Genomic DNA, 21,651 nt, shown 5'->3' with positions numbered 1-21,651 from the left:
ATTAAATTCATTTTTAATCAATAAGAGAATGCTTACTCCTATCCGTTTGGATATGTTTAATATATTGTTCAAAACGTTTTTTGTAGTATTATAGTATTACTCTTGTATTGAATGGTTTACATACACTGACCCCAAAATTACATTTTCACTAAATAAAATCATGCACTGGAAAAAAAAGAAAGTTGCTGCCTTAAATTTGGAAGTACAATCAACTTGGATGTTTAAGTCATTTCAACTTAAATTGTAAAACACCGACTTAAAGTTATAAAAAAGTTGAAAATTGCTTAACTTTAAAACATAATTATTAACTGTAAAAACATATAGTATGTTGTTATAACTTATTGATCATATAATTTCGTTTTTCTGTATTTCTCAAAACATGTACACTCTAAAAAATGCTGAGTTGTTTCAACCCAATTTTGGGTAAAATATGGACAAACCCAAATTAAAAATGTAATGTAAAAATTTAACCCAACGGCTGGGTTTGTCCATATTTTACCCAAAATTGGGTTGAAACAACCCAGCATTTTTTAGAGTGTACATTACTTTTGAGCCCAAATATAGAAATGTGTGTTCAGACGGCTTGAAAAAAAATAGCTAATAATAATAAAAAGCAGATAGATGAAGCTTCAGTTTTGTCAGGAAAACATTTGAAAATAATTTGAGAGGAATATACAGTAAGCTCATTATTTGAAATTATTTTTAGGCCCTGTACAGAAGTCATTTCAACAGGACAAGCGCATGAACACGCAACCTAAACATGTCCTCAGTTGTCTCGTCGTGAACAATAAACCAATGAAAACGTGTTCATTTCAAATTCTCCCATTTTAGAAATTCTGATGTATAACTTTCTGCAAAGAAACCATAACATAAGTGCAGGAGTCAGCTCACCTGTACTGTGGAAAGCTCCTCTTCCTTCTGAGGTCTTGTCTAATGTGAAAGTGTGTCTTTAGTCCAGGTGTATTTCATCCCTCTACCCCTCCCTGCCTCCCAGAACAAGCATTTGTAAATCTGGCCGCCACACCAGTCTTTGAAACACATTTATTAGCCCATAAACACTGGCCTTCAACCTATGATAAAACGCCATTGAGCCCAACCTTTGGAATCATCGCCCAAGGGAAGTCCAATTACAGCAGTGTAAAACACTGGGAGTGATCGTGGCCATATTGTGTCTTAACTTTGATGTGACGGACTGTAGAGTTTTCTGAGCTGTCGATAATTGACTTCAAGTCCTGTTTTAGACGACTACACGGGACAAGACGCTACAACGGTGTCGAATAGATCATTCTGATGGATAACAGAGTCCAAATGGTCTTTAAAACTGTACCTGACATATTGATCAGAGCTGCTTTTTCTGGCAGGTGATGGATGACCTTTTTAAAGGAGCGAGAAGAAAAGGAGAGATTGACTGATGCTTGGCGTCTCTGTTCGGAGAAAGAAAAAAAAGAATCTACACACTGATGGCTGTGTGTCAGACAAAGACTTTATTTATTTCGGAGCACAAAGAGCGGCCATACACAGTAGCTGCACAGATATGAGACGAATATGTTAAAAATTCCTCTCTAATAGCGAAGCATCTGTAGCGTTTGACTGTGTTCTTGAACAGCTACATGTGATTAATATTCTGTGAAATGCTTCTCTCTTTATGAACTTAGCCTACATTTTTTATAACTCGCATGTGTTTAGGTTACCACAGCAAGTGATGTGTGGAACAACACTTTCACGTACGCAGACGCACACAAATGCAAAGGTTGGTCTCTTTAGACACTGACATTTTGGTCCCATTGAACAGTGATTATAAATATGAGTGATAATAGAGATAGTTCACGCAATAATCAATATTCTGCTATTGTTTACTCACCGTCATGTAATTTCAAATGACAAAATGATTACCTTTACATTCACCTTAGCTTTGGAATGTCAGAGCCAAAAGTTGTTTTTCCCTGAAAACCTTCCCTTTCCATTCATGCTCGCTTACATTAAAATATGTCGCAGAGCTGCATGTTAAGTCCCTTTAAGACAAGTCATTTAACTCGGCGGCCATCTTTGAAACGCCTCTCAGTGACGCGATAACTTTACCAAACGGCAATTGGCTCTTATTTAGAAGGCGGGACTAATTCCGCTATATTATATTGAGCGTTGCATTTTTCCCCATTCAAAACAATAAACGTCTTATGTAATTCTATTAATGTTAATTACGCAAAATGCGTACAATAACTTAGGCCACATTTACACATAGCCGGGTATTTAGAGAAACGAATATTTCGAAACGAACGTTTTCAATCATAACATTGTGCCGCATAAATACGCTCGACAACAATGAATAACACGAGCGACTTCCTGTTCACGGCGCTCACATGACGTTAAGCATTTCCTGGCGCACAATGTGACGTTTGAGAACCTAAAACCCTGTTTCTCCCAGTTGACACGGCAACACATAACCGGCGTTTTCAGAAATCTCCACTTTGGCCGGAGTTTTTAGAAATAATCGCTTTCTGTGATAAAAACGTGTAAATGAGTTTTCGTGTAAATGAGAGGCCAAACCGCAGGGAAATATTTTGCACTATTTCACAGTCCAAAAAGAAACAACAACAACAACAACAACTATCACTGGAAACAACAATAGACATTTTTGCCGTTCATAACTTCTGGATAGAAATAGCACAGACACAAGGATGAAACTCTGTAGTGCACATGTGTTGAGGCTTGTGTTCACACACACATTATATCAAATGGAGTACACTTTGAAGGACCATGTGTGCATGCATACGCCAGTGTTCATGTTAAAACTGAAGTTTGCGCTTTACTTTCTTGAATGGAAAAGCAGTCCATGGACAATCTGCAAAATGTCTCCTTTTGTGTTTTACACAACAAAGAAAATAATTTTCAATTAGCATGACGGTGAGTAGACAATGGCAAAATATGTATTTTTTGGCCGCACTATCCCTTTAAGAAAGAGAATGCGTAAGCTACCAAAGACGTGTGATGAAAAGGTAAGAGACACAGGTTAGCGGCACTATGGTGAAGGGATCTTCTCCTGCGGTCTCGTTCTCAGGCCGCAGATGTTTAGACTGTGGGTCGGAATGAGGGCGTTGAGCCCGGCAGTGTTGCAGCTGATCAGAGGACAGCGGTATGGCGCCCCTTGTGGTACAGTGGTTTTACTGTTTTGTTGTGCTTGATCCGTGTAGAATGATGGAAAGATTGTCGGAAGGAATGCCCTGAATGTGGACACGCATTCATATAAGCTCTACGGTATCTATCCAATGGCAAACACACGTGCATACGCTGTATATTCAAATATATATTCTGCATTAGATGTGAATCAATACTTATATTGAATACTTAAGTGTATTTAAATAAGTCTGCTTATAATCTATACAATCTACAAGAAAAAAAAAACAAACACAGCAGGTGGGACACAAATGACAATAACAAGTGGTCACACCACCAAATAACAGTAAAAGTTATTCACTGTTTAGACATTAAAACAAAGTTCATTAAAGAGACAGTTCATCCAAAAATTAAAACTGGTGTTTTTTTGTCATTTTTTTAGATTTAGTCATTATATAATAAGGGCTACATCGATAATCTTTTGTTTCCTTCTGTGTTCAACGTAAAAAAAAAACTAAAAAAAACTGCATACAGGTTTGGAACAAAATTTTTGGGTGAACTGTTTCTTTAAACCACACGCACACGTTCAGTTGGGGAGGAGCCAGAAACGTTAAGGATGATCTGCAGAAAGTGGCTAGTTTTGCTAAAACAACTCACTCAAGACGGACTGTCGCAAAAGGGCACAGACGCAAAGACGGATACAGTTACTGGTCACGTGACAGGACTAGAGGTCTACATACAAGACACTGGCCCATTAAAAATCCGAGTTATAGTCTCCTCCCCAACAAATCCCTGTCTCCTCTCTCTCCTCTCATAGCCATGGTCTGGAATCAGCTTCATCATCATCATCATCACCATCCTCCGCATCAGTGAAGTCGTTCAGCCACGGCTATGTGTTCAACAATACTGGGAAGAAATAAAGCAGACATCACACACCCAGCTAACAGGGAACGTTCAGGCTAACAGAGGTTATGAAAAACTTTAATTTCAGTAACATTAATAGAACATTTGTTCAAAGTTACAGTTGTTCTCGGTGCTACTTGTTCAACCCCCACATCATCTAGTCACTTGTGCACATCATAACATCAATTTCTCATTCTTTTGAACAAATTGCAATTGCTTTGGTACATTCATAATATTGATTATGTGCAATTGTCTGCAGTATCAAATGATCAATCGCTAATGTCATGTTGATCAAAATATATTATACTGGTTCCCTTTTGAAAAAAAAAAGGTAATTTTGAACGAAATATTCAGAAATAACGTTTTTCATAACTTGACAGGAACATTAGCAAAATTGTAGAACATCATATCTTAGAACATCATTTCTGATTCTATAATGACACTGAAAGTTGCTGTACCTGGTGTGTTTCAGTTCTCTGCTTTAGGAGTCTCCTTGTCTTTACATAGAAGAATAACAGAGGAACAGTAGTCAAAAATGTTCAATCAAAAGATGACCAATATATACATTACAAAAGATGGTAAATCTTACCCTTGGAGACAATGATGGCCTCGGCTTGAGCTTCTTCATCTCCTGGAGCCCTGAGACAGTGTGAAGTATAAAGAGAATTATAACTGGTGGTGTTTCTGTTCAAACAAAAACTCAAAAGTTTGTCAGAATATCAAAGAGGGTTGCTGAGACTAACTTGGGCTTCTGTTTGAGACTGCATCGGCATCTGCGGCCTGCAGGGTGCACACATGCAAAACCAACTTTACAAACAACCTGGAGGATTTATTTTGTGATAATGACTGGAATAATAGGGAATAAGAACAGGGATATTAATCCCATACTAGGGATGGCCCGATACCACTTTTTCCAGGCCGAGTCCGATACCGATACTTTCATTTTTGGTACTCGCCGATACCGATACCGTAACCGATACCTGTATTTTTATTTTCAATTAATTTAATTCATGCATTTGTCATTTTTAAATGTATTGGTAGAGAAACCAAAAGAATCTCAAATCATATTTGTTTATTAAATGTAAACTTAATTTGTTAATCAAATATATTTAATGCACTGCATATTCATTACTGTATAAATTAAATATAGATGGATCTTTTTGTGAAGTTACAAAAAAAGGTATCCTATTTAGTCAAGAGTTAATTCTTTGTCTGGTTAACATTAAAACACAGCAGCAGATTAATTAAACTGCTGCCCCTTTAAGACCGAACGCACGGACCCCATTTGAATTATACTGTCTACGTTCACTTGACATATAATATACTTTGTTTACTAGGATACTCGCCAAGACGGGCGTTTTTACATAGTTTTGTGTGAATTCATCCGTACAAGCGCAATAGTGAAAGAATTCCACTCAGTGTTCGCGCGCTGTCTGAGGCGATGGTTTTCGGGGCGCGCGCTTTGGATGTTTGAAGTTCATGTAACTTCTTGACCTGCAAATGTCCTGTAATAATGTCGTTAAACATAAATAAGGTAACAGTTCATGTTTTACTTACATATACGATTTAGTTTTAATCCAAATATACGTGCCGAGTGAACGATCAGCAATCCAGAGCATTCAACAGAAGTGCGCTCTCTCTCTCTCTCTCTCTCTCTCTCTCTCTCTCTCTCTCTCTCTCTCTCTCTCTCTGGTCAGTTAATGTTAATAATACGCTACATGCCTCGTTTTACTTTCTTTGCCATTGACATCCGACTGAACTACAAACTTTCCACTGACGTCTGATGCGCTCGACCAGCTCGCGCTTCGGTGCCGCGGCGCGCTCAATCCACTGCGCGTTTTTCTCTTATCAGCTCGCGCACCACAGCTATATAGGCGTTACTATATTTTGTTTAATATTTCACTAATATGATACATTTACTTCATAGACAGCCTTCTTTTTTATCCCCGTTATACTTTCTGTTGTCAGTGCTTCTTTGTCTGGACACAAACACTGTACACACGCTGCCTGGTATCGGTTGTTGGTATCGGGGCGCTTTTACGAGTACGAGTACGAGTACATGAGCTCAGTATCGGGCCGATACCCGATATTGGTATCGGTATCGGGCCATCCCTATCCCATACTAATGTTATCTTTGAAAGCGGCATGAAATATTGATAAGTGAGTGTGTCTTAATTTATATGTCTGCCACTGAGAGTGACATACTCATGTGTCTAATTTCATGATAAAACATCTCATGCTCAGTTGAATAAAAGCACTGCTGTATTATTAATATCCGTGTAATAGGCAGCTCAGTTTAGCTATTGCACTCTAATCTCTTTTGTTTTACCGTACTTTCTGAGTGATTTAGCTTCTGAATGAAGATGATGAGTTATGACTTAATAATAATAATAATAACAACAAATAAAAAAGGCGCTTCTTACTGAGAATAAGGAGCATTCCGAGAGCGAACAGCACCACAGCAAGCGCCAAACCGCAGATCCTCAAACTCTCATAGTCTGGTTAAGAAATAAAGGTTGTTTGTTTTTGAAGGAATCTTTCAAGAAAGACTCAAGCTTATGTGAAAAAAAGTGATTTGCAGTTTGCAAACTGTTTACTTGTGATATTCTCAAGTGTCACAGGATATTCAAGGGTAAAAAATTGTGGACACTTTTTTTGTCTACACTTTTTTTCCTTTGGAAAGACATGCACAGATAAATTGAAACCAACAACAACAACAACAAAATAAAACCTGGAATGTGCATTAAGAGAGTAAATAGGGTAAATTTTGATTTGACAGGCAGACAGACAGACATATATACAGTAGATAGAGAGATAGATAACTAGACACACATACATACAGATATATAGATAGACAGAAAGATAACTAGACAGACAGATAGATAGATAGATAGACAGACAGACATATAGATAGATAGACAGATAAATAGAGATAGACAGAAAAATAGTTTGATAGATAGATGGCAGACAGACAGATAGATAAAGAGACAGACAGACAGATAGATAGATAGATAGACAGACAGACAGACAGACAGACAGACAGACAGATACTGTAGATAGACAAAGACACAGACAGACATATAGATAGATAGACAGATAAACAGAGATAGACAGAAAAATTGTTTGATAGATAGATGACAGACAGACATACAGACAGACAGATAGACAAAGAGACAGACAGACAGACAGACAGACAGATAGATAGATAGATAGATAGATAGATAGATAGATAGATAGATAGATAGATAGATAGATAGATAGATAGATAGATAGATAGATAGATAGATAGATAGATAGATAGGTAGATAGATCCCTGAACTTTACCTACAATGGCTCAGAACCTCGTAGGCCAGTGTTAGTTATCAGTTCTTCAGCAGATACTTTTGTATATCCACATCATTTTTCTGAGGAAAACCCCTAGAGCAATCTGGGGTTAAGTTACCTTGTTTAATTGTATCTTTAACCACTGAGTTACCACCATCCATCCTGGGTGTTAAGCTGAATGTAGTTTGTGTCAAACATAGCACCAGCTTGCAGGCCAAAGAGCTTAACTCTAATATGTCTTCAGAATGCAGGTTTTTGCTTCAAGCTAACTCTTGCCGTGATGTAATTGTGGCCTCGCTCAGAAATGACTTGCCTCTATAGCCACTCTTTAAAAGAGGCCAAACCTGTGAAGTGTTGAAGTGGTTGTTGATGTCCGGGCAGCCAATGATGAATAATCAGATTACTTTTTTTTTCTCCATTAACGCATTACTTTTAAATTCAAAACAAAACATCTGAGTTACTCTGTTTACCATGTTAAGATTCGCTTTTGGTTGTGACCTTTACATTTGCCAAAAATATAACTGTTGTTTATTGTTATTAAAAAACATACAAGCAAGCCCAGCCCAGGTGACAAAAAGTAATGCAATAGTACTGTAACACATCACTTTCCATAAAAAGTAAGTATCGCAAACAGTTACTTTTTTAGGGAGTAATGCAATACTGTAACACATTATACACATTATAAATACATATGGTGCAATAAATAAGTTAAATGTTCTCAAAAGTATTGATTCTTACCATATGCAAATGGGTCAACTTCCTTCTCCTTTCCATCTGATGGAAAACAATTAGAAATTAGACAAAAAATCAAGCCATTGGTTTAATCATATATTTATGGTAAAACAGTAATAACTTGCCTTGGGCAGCAGAGTCAGACGTAGCTAAGATCAGCAGAGAGTCAGTGATGTGAAAAGAGAAAAACAGAGAGGAATCATTAGTATGCATGTTTATGTTCACTAAAACATTCAATACCTAAAGCAAGTGTTCCATTATGTTATTTGTTTGTGAAGGGTTTTGTTTGTGAGAAAGCATCAGAGTGCCCAAAGCTAGGATGAAATACTGGCAAAAATATGATAATGCTTAATAAATGTGCACGATTCAGGCACAATATCAGGGTTTTTGACAGGGTCAATATCATTTGCTGTATATTAAACTCTAAGAAATGCATAGACTAAATCGATGCCTGTTAGACAGAAAAGAAAATTCATAAAGATGAACATCTTTCTGATTTGCCTTTACTGTAATACTAAAATATATTTTTAAATGTGTCATGCTTTTATTATTGTGATAACTTATGCTGTATGTTATGTCACATTGTACTGTAGTTGATCGTAAACAAGCCAGAATCACCATCAAACTGGAATGAGCTTTTTAATTAATAAAAATAATGTCTTAAAGCTTATTGACAAGCCTGACATCAGATGCATCTTCACCACAGTCCATTAGAAAGTCTCTTATATGACATTTGATAGGTGGCAGCGGATCATTTGACAGGTGGACTTATTTATATGAATATTACTACTCTGCCTCCCTTTTGTGAAGGTTCTGCTGATTATTTAATTCGACTCTCAAATTTCAGTCTGTCAAGATATTTCATAATTTTATAGGTATCTATAGCATAGTGCTGTATAATCTGTAATTATCTTCACATAAGAGTTGAAAGGGGGTGAGCAAGTTCAGGAATGTTACAAAACAAAACGTCACTGAAAAGAGAGGGGAAGTTGAAACAGAAAGGCTAAATGTGAGACCTGAAAGAAAAGTGAAAAGGAACATGGCAAAAAAGGTTGATGGAAAATTACAAGGAAGGAAGGAATTGGAAGGAAGGAAGAAAGAAAGGAAGGAAGGAAGGAATTGGAAGGAAGGAAGGAAGGAAGGAAGGAAGGAAGGAAGGAAGGAAGGAAGGAAAGAAGGAAGGAAGGAAGGAAGGAAGGAAGGAAGGAAGGAAGGAAGGAAGGAAGGAAGGAAGGAAGGAAGGAAGGAAGGAAGGAAGGAAGGAAGGAAGGAAGGAACAATGCAGGGAGGAAGAAACATGGAGGGAAGGAATGGACAGAGAAGGAAATAAAGAAAGGAAGGAACAATGAAGGGAAGGAGGGGATAATGAAGAAAAGGAAGAAACAAAGAAGGGAAAATTACGGAAGGAAGTATGGAAGGAAAGAAGGAACAATTTGGAAGGAAGAAAAAAATAAAGCGAAGGAAGAAACAATGAAGGAAAAAATTAGGAAGGAATGACCCTTGAAATTTTTTTTGGAAAATTACCGGTAAATTATAATTATTAGATCATGTTTGAATATTCAAACGGATATTTTTGGAATTCCGGCTGTTTTCCAAGATGAGAAGTAATATTACCGATAAATTAGCGCTTTGATGATATATACAGATATTCCTCGCTATTGATGAAAATTTTCGGCTTCCGCGTTTTCCCTGTTTATTTGGTAGGGGCGCTATTACACATCTTCTGAAAGAGTACTGAACCTCAGGATCAAAACACAGGCGAAGAAGCAGCAGAAACAAGCGATATCATACTGTATGTAAGCAGATGCATATGTAAAATAACGCAATCATCAACATTATTAAACAGCGTACACTCTAAAAAATGCTGGGTTTTGGGTCAAATATAGACAAACCCAAACGTTCAGTTAAAGATCGAATGAAAAAAATGTAACCCAATTGATGGGTTTGTCCATATTTGACCCAAAGTTGGGTTTCAACAACCCAGCATTTTTCAGTGTGTCTAAATTAAAACTGCCTAACGTTACTGAATGAAATGTCGGGACGAGGTACAGGACTGTGAAACTTTGGGGGTGTGTTGATGGACTCGATCTACTCCATATACGTTTTGATCATCGTTCTGAATGCCATCCGGCCATAGTCTTTGACAAAAATGCGTTTTTCTACGCTTTTTGCTCAAAATGTTGCTTTTTTCATGAAACGTATCCAAATTCAAGTGTTAATAAAAAGGAATGCATGAAGCTAGAATAGCAAAGGGTCTAAAGCAGATGGTCTGTTCTTTCTTTTGATATACTCAGATATTCATACAACAAAATATTCTGGGGACCATGAATCATTTGTGAAAATTATAAAAAATGCTGGCCGAGTTAAAAACTGCTAACTGAAAGGGGATAGGGTTTATTTACAGGAAAAGTCAAAAGGTTTTTTATTTTTTTTATTTACCGTTTTTAATGTAAGAAAGTGGCAATTAAAAAGATTCAGTGAAGGAATTAAATAAGGAATTGATGAAAGAAGAAATAAGAAACAATGAAAATAATGAATGGAAATGGAGCAGGGAAAGAAAGAAAGGAAGAGGGAATGAACCTTGTGGTTGCAGAGTGACAGATAACCAGATAAATCAGTCTGACAGTCATCAGTGCTCTCAGCAATGGGTGGCGGGTTTGTTGACAGAGCTAAAGGATAAATGTTTTACCAGTTAGAGAGCTGTGTGTGTGAGAATGAAACTCGTGCACATGTGCTGGTGGTTTCATGTGGCCTAATTGTGGGTAGGGTGGTGTCTCTCAGAGGACTGAGATGGATTAAATGGATGCTCTCATTTCACAAATTAAGTTTGTTTGGCAAAAGCAGGACGGCAATTCACAGACATGTAAAAACACGTATAAACATGAAGCTTTCGATCAGTCTACTGAAGAACTATAGAGTGCACACACATACACACACACTCCCAGGATAGGAAAGGTCACTGATCAAATTCTCAGTTAAGAACTCTAGGATGGTGCTAATGTGTCATCATGTCATGGCTTTTTTCCTCATCCTCTTCCAGCTCTTTCCGATCCCAGCGGACACAGGAAGACTGGAGTGTGATGGAGGGGACACTTACCCGCCACATAGACTAGGAGGGAAAAAAGGAAGACCAGAACAGTTTCCATGACAACTGCAATGGGAAGAGAGAAAGAGAGAGAGAAATAGTAAAGGGAGTGAGAATTTGTGTTAGTGGGTTACATGTTTACCACATTCAGAAAGACTGGAAAGATCTCACAGTATTCAGAAGCACGATTATGTCCTGTCCTTGAGTGCATATTGTCATTGTACCTATGCAATATTGAAAGAGCCTGACAGCAGCAGCAGGTTAAATTTAGATGCCCTAGCCTCAAAAATCACAGGTGTATAAAATATACATTTAACAAGCAACACGTTCAAAAGTTTGGACTCGGTTCGATTTATTGAAAGGAGTCTCTTAGGCTTACAAAGGGTGCATTTATTTGGTCAAAAACACAGTAAAAACAGTATAGTATTGTGAAATATTATTACAATATGTTTTTTTTCTGTTTTAGAAAAAAATCCTTATTTTCTGTTTTAATATATTTTAAAATGTAATTATTCATGTGATGGCAAATATTAATATTCAGCGTCATTAACCCAGTCTTCAGTGTCACACGATCCTTCAGAAATCATTCTAATATGCTGTATTCAAAATAGCTGCATATTTGAAATTCACCTCATAGATCATATACTGCAATAATAATACAATAATACATAATACACAAACCTGGTAGTTATAGGTGGCATGGACAGTTTGAGAAAAAAAACTTTATGAAATGACATAGGGTCCTGTGCGCCTCCCTTACATTTACACTACCTTCTGCAGGTCACAGTTCATGCCTTTTGAAACCACACTTTGTACGAGATTTCAATTTTATTTTGTCACATTACTGTAGCGTCTGGGTGAAATCACAATGACTTATTCGTTCTAAGCTTCAGAAAGCTTTTAACCTTTTAGACTTCGTCATGTAAATCACATGCCTAGCGCAGATGAGTCTGGATCAAATTGCCCCATTGTCACTTTAGTGGCATGGCAGATGCTAAACAGAAACACCTCCAAACTCCTTCGTGAGCTTCAAAAAGATCTTAGTCAACTCAACTTCCCTCCCACGGTAGACACGAAGACCATGTGGCATGGACGGACATCTGAGAGACGCACCAATATACAAACATTCTTTCCATTTAACTCATAATAAGTAATTTCAGAATGTATATGATATATTCCTGTGTGCATGCATGTTCCCCACCCTTATATTAGCCTGGTTATGACTTTCTGGTTGTGTTGAACTCTAAGTTTGTATATTCGTATAAGTTCGTATAATGTATCTCTACTTTTGTATCTTTCTTGGTACTACTGAATTAAACCTCTCGGTTTGCCTTTGCTAAATATATGGTAGGTTACAATAAAATGTATTATACTATGTTTGCCATCCTTTGGAGTAAAAATGACCAATTCTGACACCATCATAAAACATGCTGTCAGAAGGAGACAAAGAAACTCTCTCCCGCTAAAAGTTTTCTAACTACTTTTGGTCATTTCACCCAAAAGGTGTGGACTGAGTTTTCCTTAAAGGACGATGACAAAGGTCTCTAGCTTGCTTTTTGTTCTCTAGTCTTAGCTTTGTCTTGTGTTTTGTTCTTGCCTTGTTTTAGTTTCAAGTTTTGCTATCAAGTAAACCTTTTAAACTTCCCGCGAACGACGCGCTCTCTGGAAGAACGCTTCAAACTCCTGGACACACAGAGGATCTACACACACACGCATTCTTCCTCAGCACCAAATATCCATACCAGTATTATTTCTATAGGTATTTACAGTAAATGCGTTTAAGACGCTTATATTCGCTTTAAGGTGATTTGATTCTTTGCTGGCTCTCAAAGGTTAACTGTTTGTGATATTTGCCATTCTGTGATCTGCGCTCTCTTTCTTTCTTTACATTTCGTTATTCTGTATGTATTATTTGTGTGTCGTATGTATTTGTAGTTTCATTTATTAAAACCCATTATACGCTTGATTGCAGTGGCATAGGTTTGATTTTGAAATTGGTGGGGACGGGGACATATATTTTAAGGTTTGATCGAAATTATTGCTAGGGATATATCAGTCTCACTGGATATTGGTAGGGACATGTCCCTGGCGTCCCTACTAAATTCTACGCCCCTGCTTGATTGTCTCTGTCTCATTGACCAAAGTCTCTTAAATGTGTGATCTTAAGCTACAAGCTTTTCTACTGTTGAGTACTTTTAGTTAGTAATCTAGAACAGAAAAGTTATTCTTCATGACCAGAAGAATAACCTTTCTTGAGAGTTGATAAGAAGAAGAGTAATCTTTCTTGAGAGTTGCATCGCGTCGGTTCGGTTGACAAACAGATTAGTCGGTGTGAAATTAATTCTGTTAAAAGTTATTTCGAAAACTTATCTAGCTTTATATTCATAATTAATTATAATTCGTTGGAATTAATTAGCCATATATAGCTGAAGACTTCAGATGCAAAAGCCTCTAAGTGCCATCTGAAATGTTCTTATAAAATGAGCATTTTTATATATTTAAGTTCAGCAATTTCACTTTAATGACAATTAATAGGTTATTTTCATTGCCATTAAAGTGAAATAACTGAACATTAATATACAAGCTTGATAAAAATGATCATTCTCATATATATATAAATGTTGTTATATATACAAATTCCCTTTTTGAGCTAATTCGCTACATGTAATCAGTCCCTCAACTGAATATTTTTTGATGACTTTACTATTAAACTTTCCAGGTTTATTTAATTAGCACTATACATAATGTTTACACATAGACTTACAGTTTTATATTGTATAGACACTGAATTGTACAATATGGCAACATTTAAAATGTAAATGCTTTACTTTAGAGGCATACAAATGTTAACATACAATTAAATTAATCCAATTTATTCAATAAACTTCAATGGATTTATACATCTCTAAAGTTGTTCATACGTACAAGTCTTTGAATGATATTTAGGTATCTCATGCAAAATGCAATAACTAATCACATGCATGTAATCACATACAAATGTATCAAACTGCTCATGCTCAAATAATATACAGATGGATATACTCATGTTAAGGTCTACAAATGTCTACAAAATGAGCTGTCTCACTGCCTCTATCTGTCTTTCCCCTTTTACGTTTTTCTCAGTCATTTGACTTTCTGTCAGCGAGTGCTGTACTAACATTTGTTATAGGAGGACAAAGTCATTTGTTCATTATGTCATGGGCAGGATATTGCTGGATTCTGCCAGCAGTCCCACAATCCCCATGGCAGCTTTCAGGTACCAGATCAGAACAGTGTCATTTACTAGGACATTAAGCATTGGATAGCCATCGACAAGAAAATGACACCGGGTAGAGGAGATTAACTGCCCTTGACCACAGGAAGGACATTCATCCCATACTTCTCTGGGTGTTTCAAGAAATTAATTGTGTCACAGGAACAATATTTTCAGAAGGACAGTTCATTTGGCAAATCACAACACAGTCATCTAAAATATAATTAGAAAAACAGAAACGGCCAATGTTCACAGACAAGACAGTCTTCAAGTCATTGTCAGAGAGTAAATTCTTTAAAATATTTGTTCAATCGTGTTGCCATATGGCTTAACAGAAAAGAAAAATGCATGCTTTAAATTCTAAAAATACCAAACGCCCCTTCTGCTTCTCTAACCTTTAAAGCCAATCCTGCCATCGCCACCCTGGTGTTAAGTAGGACATCATCATCATCATCTCAAAATTGTGTCATGATCAACCTGTGAAAGGGAACCAGGTCATGAGAAAATGGTGTTGCCAGGTCTAAGAACTTGAAATTATCGAGATACTGAACTAATTCACACTACACTCACTTTAGTGCGCGATGCAACACAATATCGACAGTTCAAAAAACAAGTAGCCTAAGCAAATATATCAGAATTGTTTTTATCTAAGGTAATGTTACGTGTCAGTTTGTTTCTGAACTCCATTCTGTGTTTCTTTTGTTCTGTTTCCCGACACTCATTTGTTTCCATGGTCACCGTCATCGAGTTCTTTTGGTTCAGCTGTGTGTCTTCAATTATCTTGTTAATCAGTTTAATCAGTTCCTCCCTGTCACCCTGTGTGTATATATATATATAGTGAGCAAAAAAATCTGATTTCTTCTGCTAGTGTAAACACAGCCTAGAACGAGAAAACAGTAAAGACAAATGCGGTTAACATGATCTAAATGCTCTTTAAATTAATCATTTAACTAATCTTTGTCCCTGTTCAGTTCAACTGTTATACTGTGACATTTTCTCCTTAAAATACACGTTTGATCTCTCTGACAGCGCATTTGAGAAGTGAATCTGACAACCACATCTGACATCTGCACTTTCAACTTCAGTGCTACACTGTAAAAAAAAATATTTTCATGATTTGTTATCACAACTTTTTATCTTTTGTCAAATCAACTTCGATAGCTAATGTGGTGAAGATAACTTACTATTTTAAGTTTCTGTTTATTAAAACATTCTTCTTCATTGTATTAACTCAAATTTTTAATTGCAACGAACTCAAATTTTTAAGGCAACAAGGTAACTTGCTTTTTTAAGTTAAATCAATTTTTTTTTTTTACAGTGTATTTGCTAGACAAGGCTGTTTAAACCTGAAACAATATGAATGTAACAGTGCTGACATTAAACATGTTTTAAAAGAGAATTCTGTGATTGAATAATAAAAAAAAATATAACAATCCCAAAGGGGTTGAAATAATATAGTGCTCTGGAAGTTCGGAAGGCAGAAACCATATTTGTTTAAGAATGACCACTGAAAACTTGTTGAACAATAATATGGAGGTTATGAATGTTTAGACTGACTGTCTAGACTAGTAACTACATTCAATATAATCTCATAATGTTGAGCTCACTAATCTCGACATTTTACCGCTGTTCTACCTCTAAGTTACCAGATGTCCTAACAGAAGAAGGAGCACATGAACCAGAACAACAAGGAAATTATGGACATCTGGGAAATCGTCCTGTAGCACCATAACAATACCATATTGGATGCATATACATGCTCCCCCCCCCCAACTATATCAAGAGGCACATGGCTACAACTATATGCTTGATAATGTTAACACAGAATAGCTTCGTAAATAGCTCCCTTATCTTGGTCTTTTTTCAGAGTCTTATCAGCATGTCAGCCATTCCAGAGGCACTGCTGCCAGCTAATGGACAACGCCAAACTTAATGAATTCACAAGGAGCAGGAGTGTTTGGAAAGAGCTGATAAAAACAACATATTGGGTTGTTCTGTTTAACCAGTGTAATGTCATTAAGCATCACTGATCTACTCAAACATAAGACAGACTACACCAGGAGTATCACTAAAGGCTATTATAAACGCTTTGTCATGTTATAACAGGGCATTTTTAGCATGTTGTAAACAGCAGACAATGTCTTCTGCAGATTGATTCCTCTCATCCTGATGGCAGTCACTAACATTTACACTTGTGTTTCAATATCCGCCACACTAAAGAATGCATTGCACACCCACACAAATTGTGAATTTGATCAACAACACTGATTATATGGGTATGGTAGGGATACAATTAGGATTATGTTCTTATCGTGTCTTTCCATGTCATACTTGGTTAATATTTTAAAAAAAACTATAAACTACTGTGTTCTGTTAGCCAGGGAAAACCCAGACCACTCTCAGTTGTAACTGAGTTAGGGTCTGGCAAAGCTCCATAGACAATTCATTTCCACAGGGGCGTCACCAACGGACGTCGCTCAAATGGCTCTGGGCGCAATTGGATATATCTAAAACCAATCAGAGCGATGAATGACATGACGTATGCAGAGCGACGGAGAAACATCTGAGACTCTCAGCAATTCTCTGTTTGTGTTAATGAAAATGACCATTTTTAAATCGCTTGAAACAGACGCGATAGCTGATTCGAACGAGTGATGTTGTGATGTTCCACGGCGGCATCCATCTTTGTAATGTACAAAATCTGCGTCACCGTCTCTGCTCTGTCGTCATCGTGTAAAGCCCGCCCCAACGTTTCTGATTGGTTCCCACGATTTCGACGGATTGGAAATGGATTTCAATGGGCTCTTTGCCAGACCCACTTGCAGAGCAAATCTAAATTTGCCGGAAGTGGTCTGGGTTTTCCCAGGCTTGTGTTCTGTCAGATAGCCTTTCAAAGTGTTCATATTAAAAGTTAAATTACGCAAATAATGATATTTTTATGTTTCTGAAAAAGTTGTACACAATAATAAATAGATTTTGTTGTTGTTGTTGTAAATAGACAACTGAATGGTGTGCACTCACATGAGATGAATACTGCTCTTAATAATTTCCTGGACGCTTTACTAGACAACGGGAGAATCTACACATGTACGTCCGAAGAAAAGCTCTGAAGACAGAAAGACTGACAAAGACAAAAAAAAAAAAAGCATATATAAACATAAGGTGGAAATATTTGATGACTGAGAACAGTATTTGCTTCGTTTTTGATGGAGAGGTCAGGAAATAATTGTGTAGACCGCTCTCTGAAACTCAGAGATGATCGTGTTGATCAATGTCAATAAATGACATTGCATCATCTAACACCATTGTGGGTATTTAAAATACAAGAAGAACAAAATACACAGAACTACTGAATGCACCTTTACTGTTCATTTTTGGCCCGCAGTGTACAGTATTTAGTGTGTGTTCACACTTAGTTCGGTTCGCTTGGTTCATTTGGTATGAGGACTTAATTGTTCTCTCAAGTTACATCGTTACTAAAGGCATGAAGCATGCAAGTTTGCGAACCCTTGCTCGATACATTTAAGCAACAAGTCAGCAGAAGAATCAGAATCAGAAAGAGCTTTATAGCACAATAATTCGTTCTTGAAAATGAAGCTTCCACTTCACACAAATGCAACAACGATGCACATACTGTGATAATAAAATGAAAGAATAAAGTCATTTAGTGACCTCATGGATGCCTTCACGAGGCTTTAATTAAACACAGCCTCTCCTCAGCAGACAAATGGCAGAGTACTGATGCAGCCAATTCATTTATCCTTTCAAGAAATGCCTCCCCAGTCAGTCGCTGACCCATGTTAATCGCCCTCAGAATCAATTTAGACTGTTGTCGGCCGCAGATATTTCCGGTGTTCCCTGGATGGACAAAAGGAAGCCAGTCGCTCTATTTGGGTGGCTTGCGAACGAGACGAAACATGATTCACTCCCAATGACTGTCATTTGAATTATGGATTTCTATTCTGACAGTAGCAAATACAAACAAACAACTATACAAAGGATAGATGGATTAGATTATGTTTTTTATTTAAAAAAATAATATTTATTACATTTTAGTTTTGAGTTGTACTCTGCTCAGTGTCCCGGATTAAGCGTCCCATTTTGAACAGAAGAATTTATCTTAAAGAAATGGCGACAGGTTACAAGTGAAGTACATAATTGTTGCACTGATTTCGTCATCAATACTGCTTCATCATCATGTGCAGTAGTTACTAGACCGTATGTTGGATGCTGAGAGAATCTGACCTCAATGATACGACTCGCTCTATGAATGAGAGCGAATAATATTATCACCAGAGCCTGTCGCCGGCTGAGAGCTCTCATGACTAGGTGTAAGAGGAGTGCAAGTGTTTACTCGCTTTTATTCCGCCAGAACCGGAGCAGATTCTCTCCCCATCTAATTATCGCTGTTTTATGCACCTTTAGGCCCGCTAAAAACACCACAGGAGAGAACCTTCTCACGCCAATTAACATCAATAGTATATTTTAGGTCAAATGTGTTGCTGTGGGAAATATGCTACAATAATAGAGTGTTATATGTGGTGCAAAGAGGTATGATGGCAGTATCAAGAATTAAAGATCACATAACACTTAAATAATACAATACATATATTCAGAAAACGTACAATCAGAAATAGACAATGTTGTTATTTTTCAGGTGGGTGTTTTATAGTTTATTTTATAATGTTTTGTTTATTGTATTATTTAAGTGTTATGGATCTTTAATTCTTCAAATCACACCTCTTTGTACTAAATATATCACTATTATTGTAGCATATTTTAGTAAATTTTGCCTGCTCCCCTGGCATTTTGTAAGCTGTATTGTTAAACATTTTTGTAATGTTTTTTAATATATATATTTTTTAAAAGTAACCATTAAAAAAAAATGTAATCAAATGTTATGCACCATGTAGTGATTTCCATGAACAAAAAAAGTTTAAAGCGACTCAAACTTTTTACTAATACAAACATTTTTTGACTGATTTATTGGCCAACTGTTCATTTATATGCACTTATTTATATACAGTTTTTTTTGTTTTTTACATTCAACATTGTTTTCCCATTAAAATTATGACATTATTAAGTATCATAATTTCATATCCTTCAGTATTTGCTGTCTGTTTAAAATGCTGTGCCTATTTCCCTTTCCTTTACTCATCATGTTTTATATGCAAAATAATATCTGACACCATTGTGATTAGCTAAATTGCATATTTTTCCATTTAGAAATTATGTGTTGCAGCAGGGAAGAAAAAAAAGCCTAAAATGCCTGCGGGGGTGTTGATGACAGAAAATGCTAGGCCTATACAAAAGACAGCAAAACAATAATGAATGCATTGTATATTCTCCCATTTTGTAAGCTCATATGATTTTTGATTCATACACTACCAGTCATACACAATGTCACCCATAATTAGCCTAATCCTGATTACCATATTTCAGCGGAATAGGATATTTAGCCTTTTTAGATTTATTAGATTTAATTAGATTTATTGAAACAAATCAAGGATTTCAGTTTATGGAATACAATTTCGCTGTGAACAATAGGTCATCGTTGACTATCTCAGGTGAGACCCTTAAGCCTTTGATCAACCACAACGAGCGTAAATTGTATCCATGACAACAAAGCTTTCATTGGCGCGCTGCCAGACGCGCCTCAACCAGGGTGCAAAAATATTGCTATGGCAACTGTATCCGTCAGGTGACTACGATTATTAGTACAGAAAGCTGATAGTTTTGCAAGAGATAGTGATGGTAACCTAGAAACTAAAAATTATGTCTATCACTGTTTGGCAAGGGGCAGGATATCTGATGTAGCGTATTGAGTGGCAGCTGACCGCAGGACAAATCCTTGCCCAGACATAATTTAGAAATCAAAACACGATGGTATTCGGGCACGTCATCAAAGCCGCAGGACACAAGATACAATTTTTATTGGATCCAATAAAATGTCATTTTAAGGGATGATGTTCAGTTAGATAAGCATGATTCCAAAATAATAATGATCACACTACTGTATCACTCCGAAACGGTTTGTTTTGTGAATGTGCTTTACTTGAATTACACGACTATTACCAAATGAATTGACATGCAATTTTGATTTGTGAGTAGAGATGTCATGAAGGTCATTGTTAAGAAATATTTAACCATTGACCAATCAGAATCAAGTATTCCAGAGAGCGCCGCGTAATAAGCACTTGTTCTCGTTTATTGTAATGTATCGATCATCAGTGCCGAAGATAACGAGCTACCTGTTGTGCGCGCGGAGCTCAGTCGTGGTCATCATCACCGGACCCCTCCCAACCTGTGGATTTCCTTCAGCATGCATACTAAAATATCATTTCCCCACTTTTCCCCACACATTTCCCTCTCAGAATTGAATCTCTAAATCCGCTCGTGCGCCATCATCATTCCCCCTCTCATTTCGGAGGAAGAAGTTGCTCAGAAACACATTCACACATTTTTATCATTATCATGCAAATAAACAGCTCAGATAATAATTTGCCGAAAATACAACACGAATGATGTATAGAGGTCATGTAAATAGTCATTTAACGAGGCAACAACACAAAGCAATTCGGACACACCCTCGCGAAACAACAACGGCGCTGTACAGCAATGTGTATTCAAACATTAATTTAATATCCGTAAAATAATTCATTTTTTGAAGTCTGTGTTCACTTCTGTTATGCGTAAACCGTATTATACATTTGAAAAATATATATGGCTGTTGAAATGTCCCCAGTCCATGTATTAAATGTTTACATTACTTAGACTGATGATGTAATTGGAGTAAAAGCCAGCAATTACGCATGTCATTCCCAAAATATCACATTTATAATGAGAAAACAGCATGCAACAACATCAAGACTATAAAACAACAGCACACGCCCTCGTTGGAAAAGTGACTTCATACCCTACCTCGTCTCGTCTCCTTAATTGTAAGTGGATGGGCAACAGTGGGGCAAACGCTGCTTCCTATTGACAGACACGATCCGCGCGACTGTCGGGTTCTCAAGCCGTTAAGTAATTTGGCGTTTTGAAATGTAACGAAAAGTTGGGGATGGGCAAAACTCCGCTTAAACGAGCGTTTGATGTTGTATGGCAGCCAACAAGGTTTTTCTGGTATAAATATACTGACTGTTGGCTTGTCCCTTGTCTCTTCTCTCGCGCTCTCTCTCGGTTCCCGCCCTGCCACGCGCGCAATGAGAGACACCGTTGGTTGGTTGGACTTTATAATACG

The 21,651-nt window shown here is 37.0% G+C and overlaps 1 protein-coding gene across 2 annotated transcripts; it reads right to left on the bottom strand.

Annotated features, from left to right (window-relative positions):
* Positions 1 to 1,462: 1,462 nt before the first annotated feature.
* Positions 1,463 to 21,609, bottom strand: fxyd6 (FXYD domain containing ion transport regulator 6). Of its 2 annotated transcripts, none has more exons than XM_079611019.1 (9): positions 21,330 to 21,609; positions 11,168 to 11,221; positions 8,196 to 8,219; positions 8,077 to 8,112; positions 6,438 to 6,512; positions 4,758 to 4,794; positions 4,604 to 4,653; positions 4,473 to 4,511; positions 1,463 to 4,017 (listed from the first exon to the last, which is right to left on the bottom strand). In XM_079611019.1, the coding sequence occupies exons 2-8, from the start codon at positions 11,214 to 11,216 to the stop codon at positions 4,483 to 4,485; spliced, it is 300 nt and encodes a 99-aa protein (XP_079467145.1). In that variant the 5' UTR covers positions 11,217 to 11,221; positions 21,330 to 21,609; the 3' UTR covers positions 1,463 to 4,017; positions 4,473 to 4,482. The 2 variants fall into 2 exon arrangements, with proteins under 2 accessions (XP_079467145.1, XP_079467146.1); XM_079611020.1 differs by lacking the exon at positions 21,330 to 21,609 and adding an exon at positions 17,430 to 17,531 and having other exon boundaries at positions 1,467 to 4,017.
* Between the last annotated feature and the right edge of the window lie 42 nt (positions 21,610 to 21,651).

The sequence above is a fragment of the Phoxinus phoxinus genome (assembly GCF_949152265.1).
Source record: "Phoxinus phoxinus genome assembly, chromosome: 4".
NCBI classification, from domain to species: Eukaryota; Metazoa; Chordata; class Actinopteri; order Cypriniformes; family Leuciscidae; genus Phoxinus; species Phoxinus phoxinus.
This window is presented reverse-complemented; position numbering and strand designations above follow the sequence as displayed.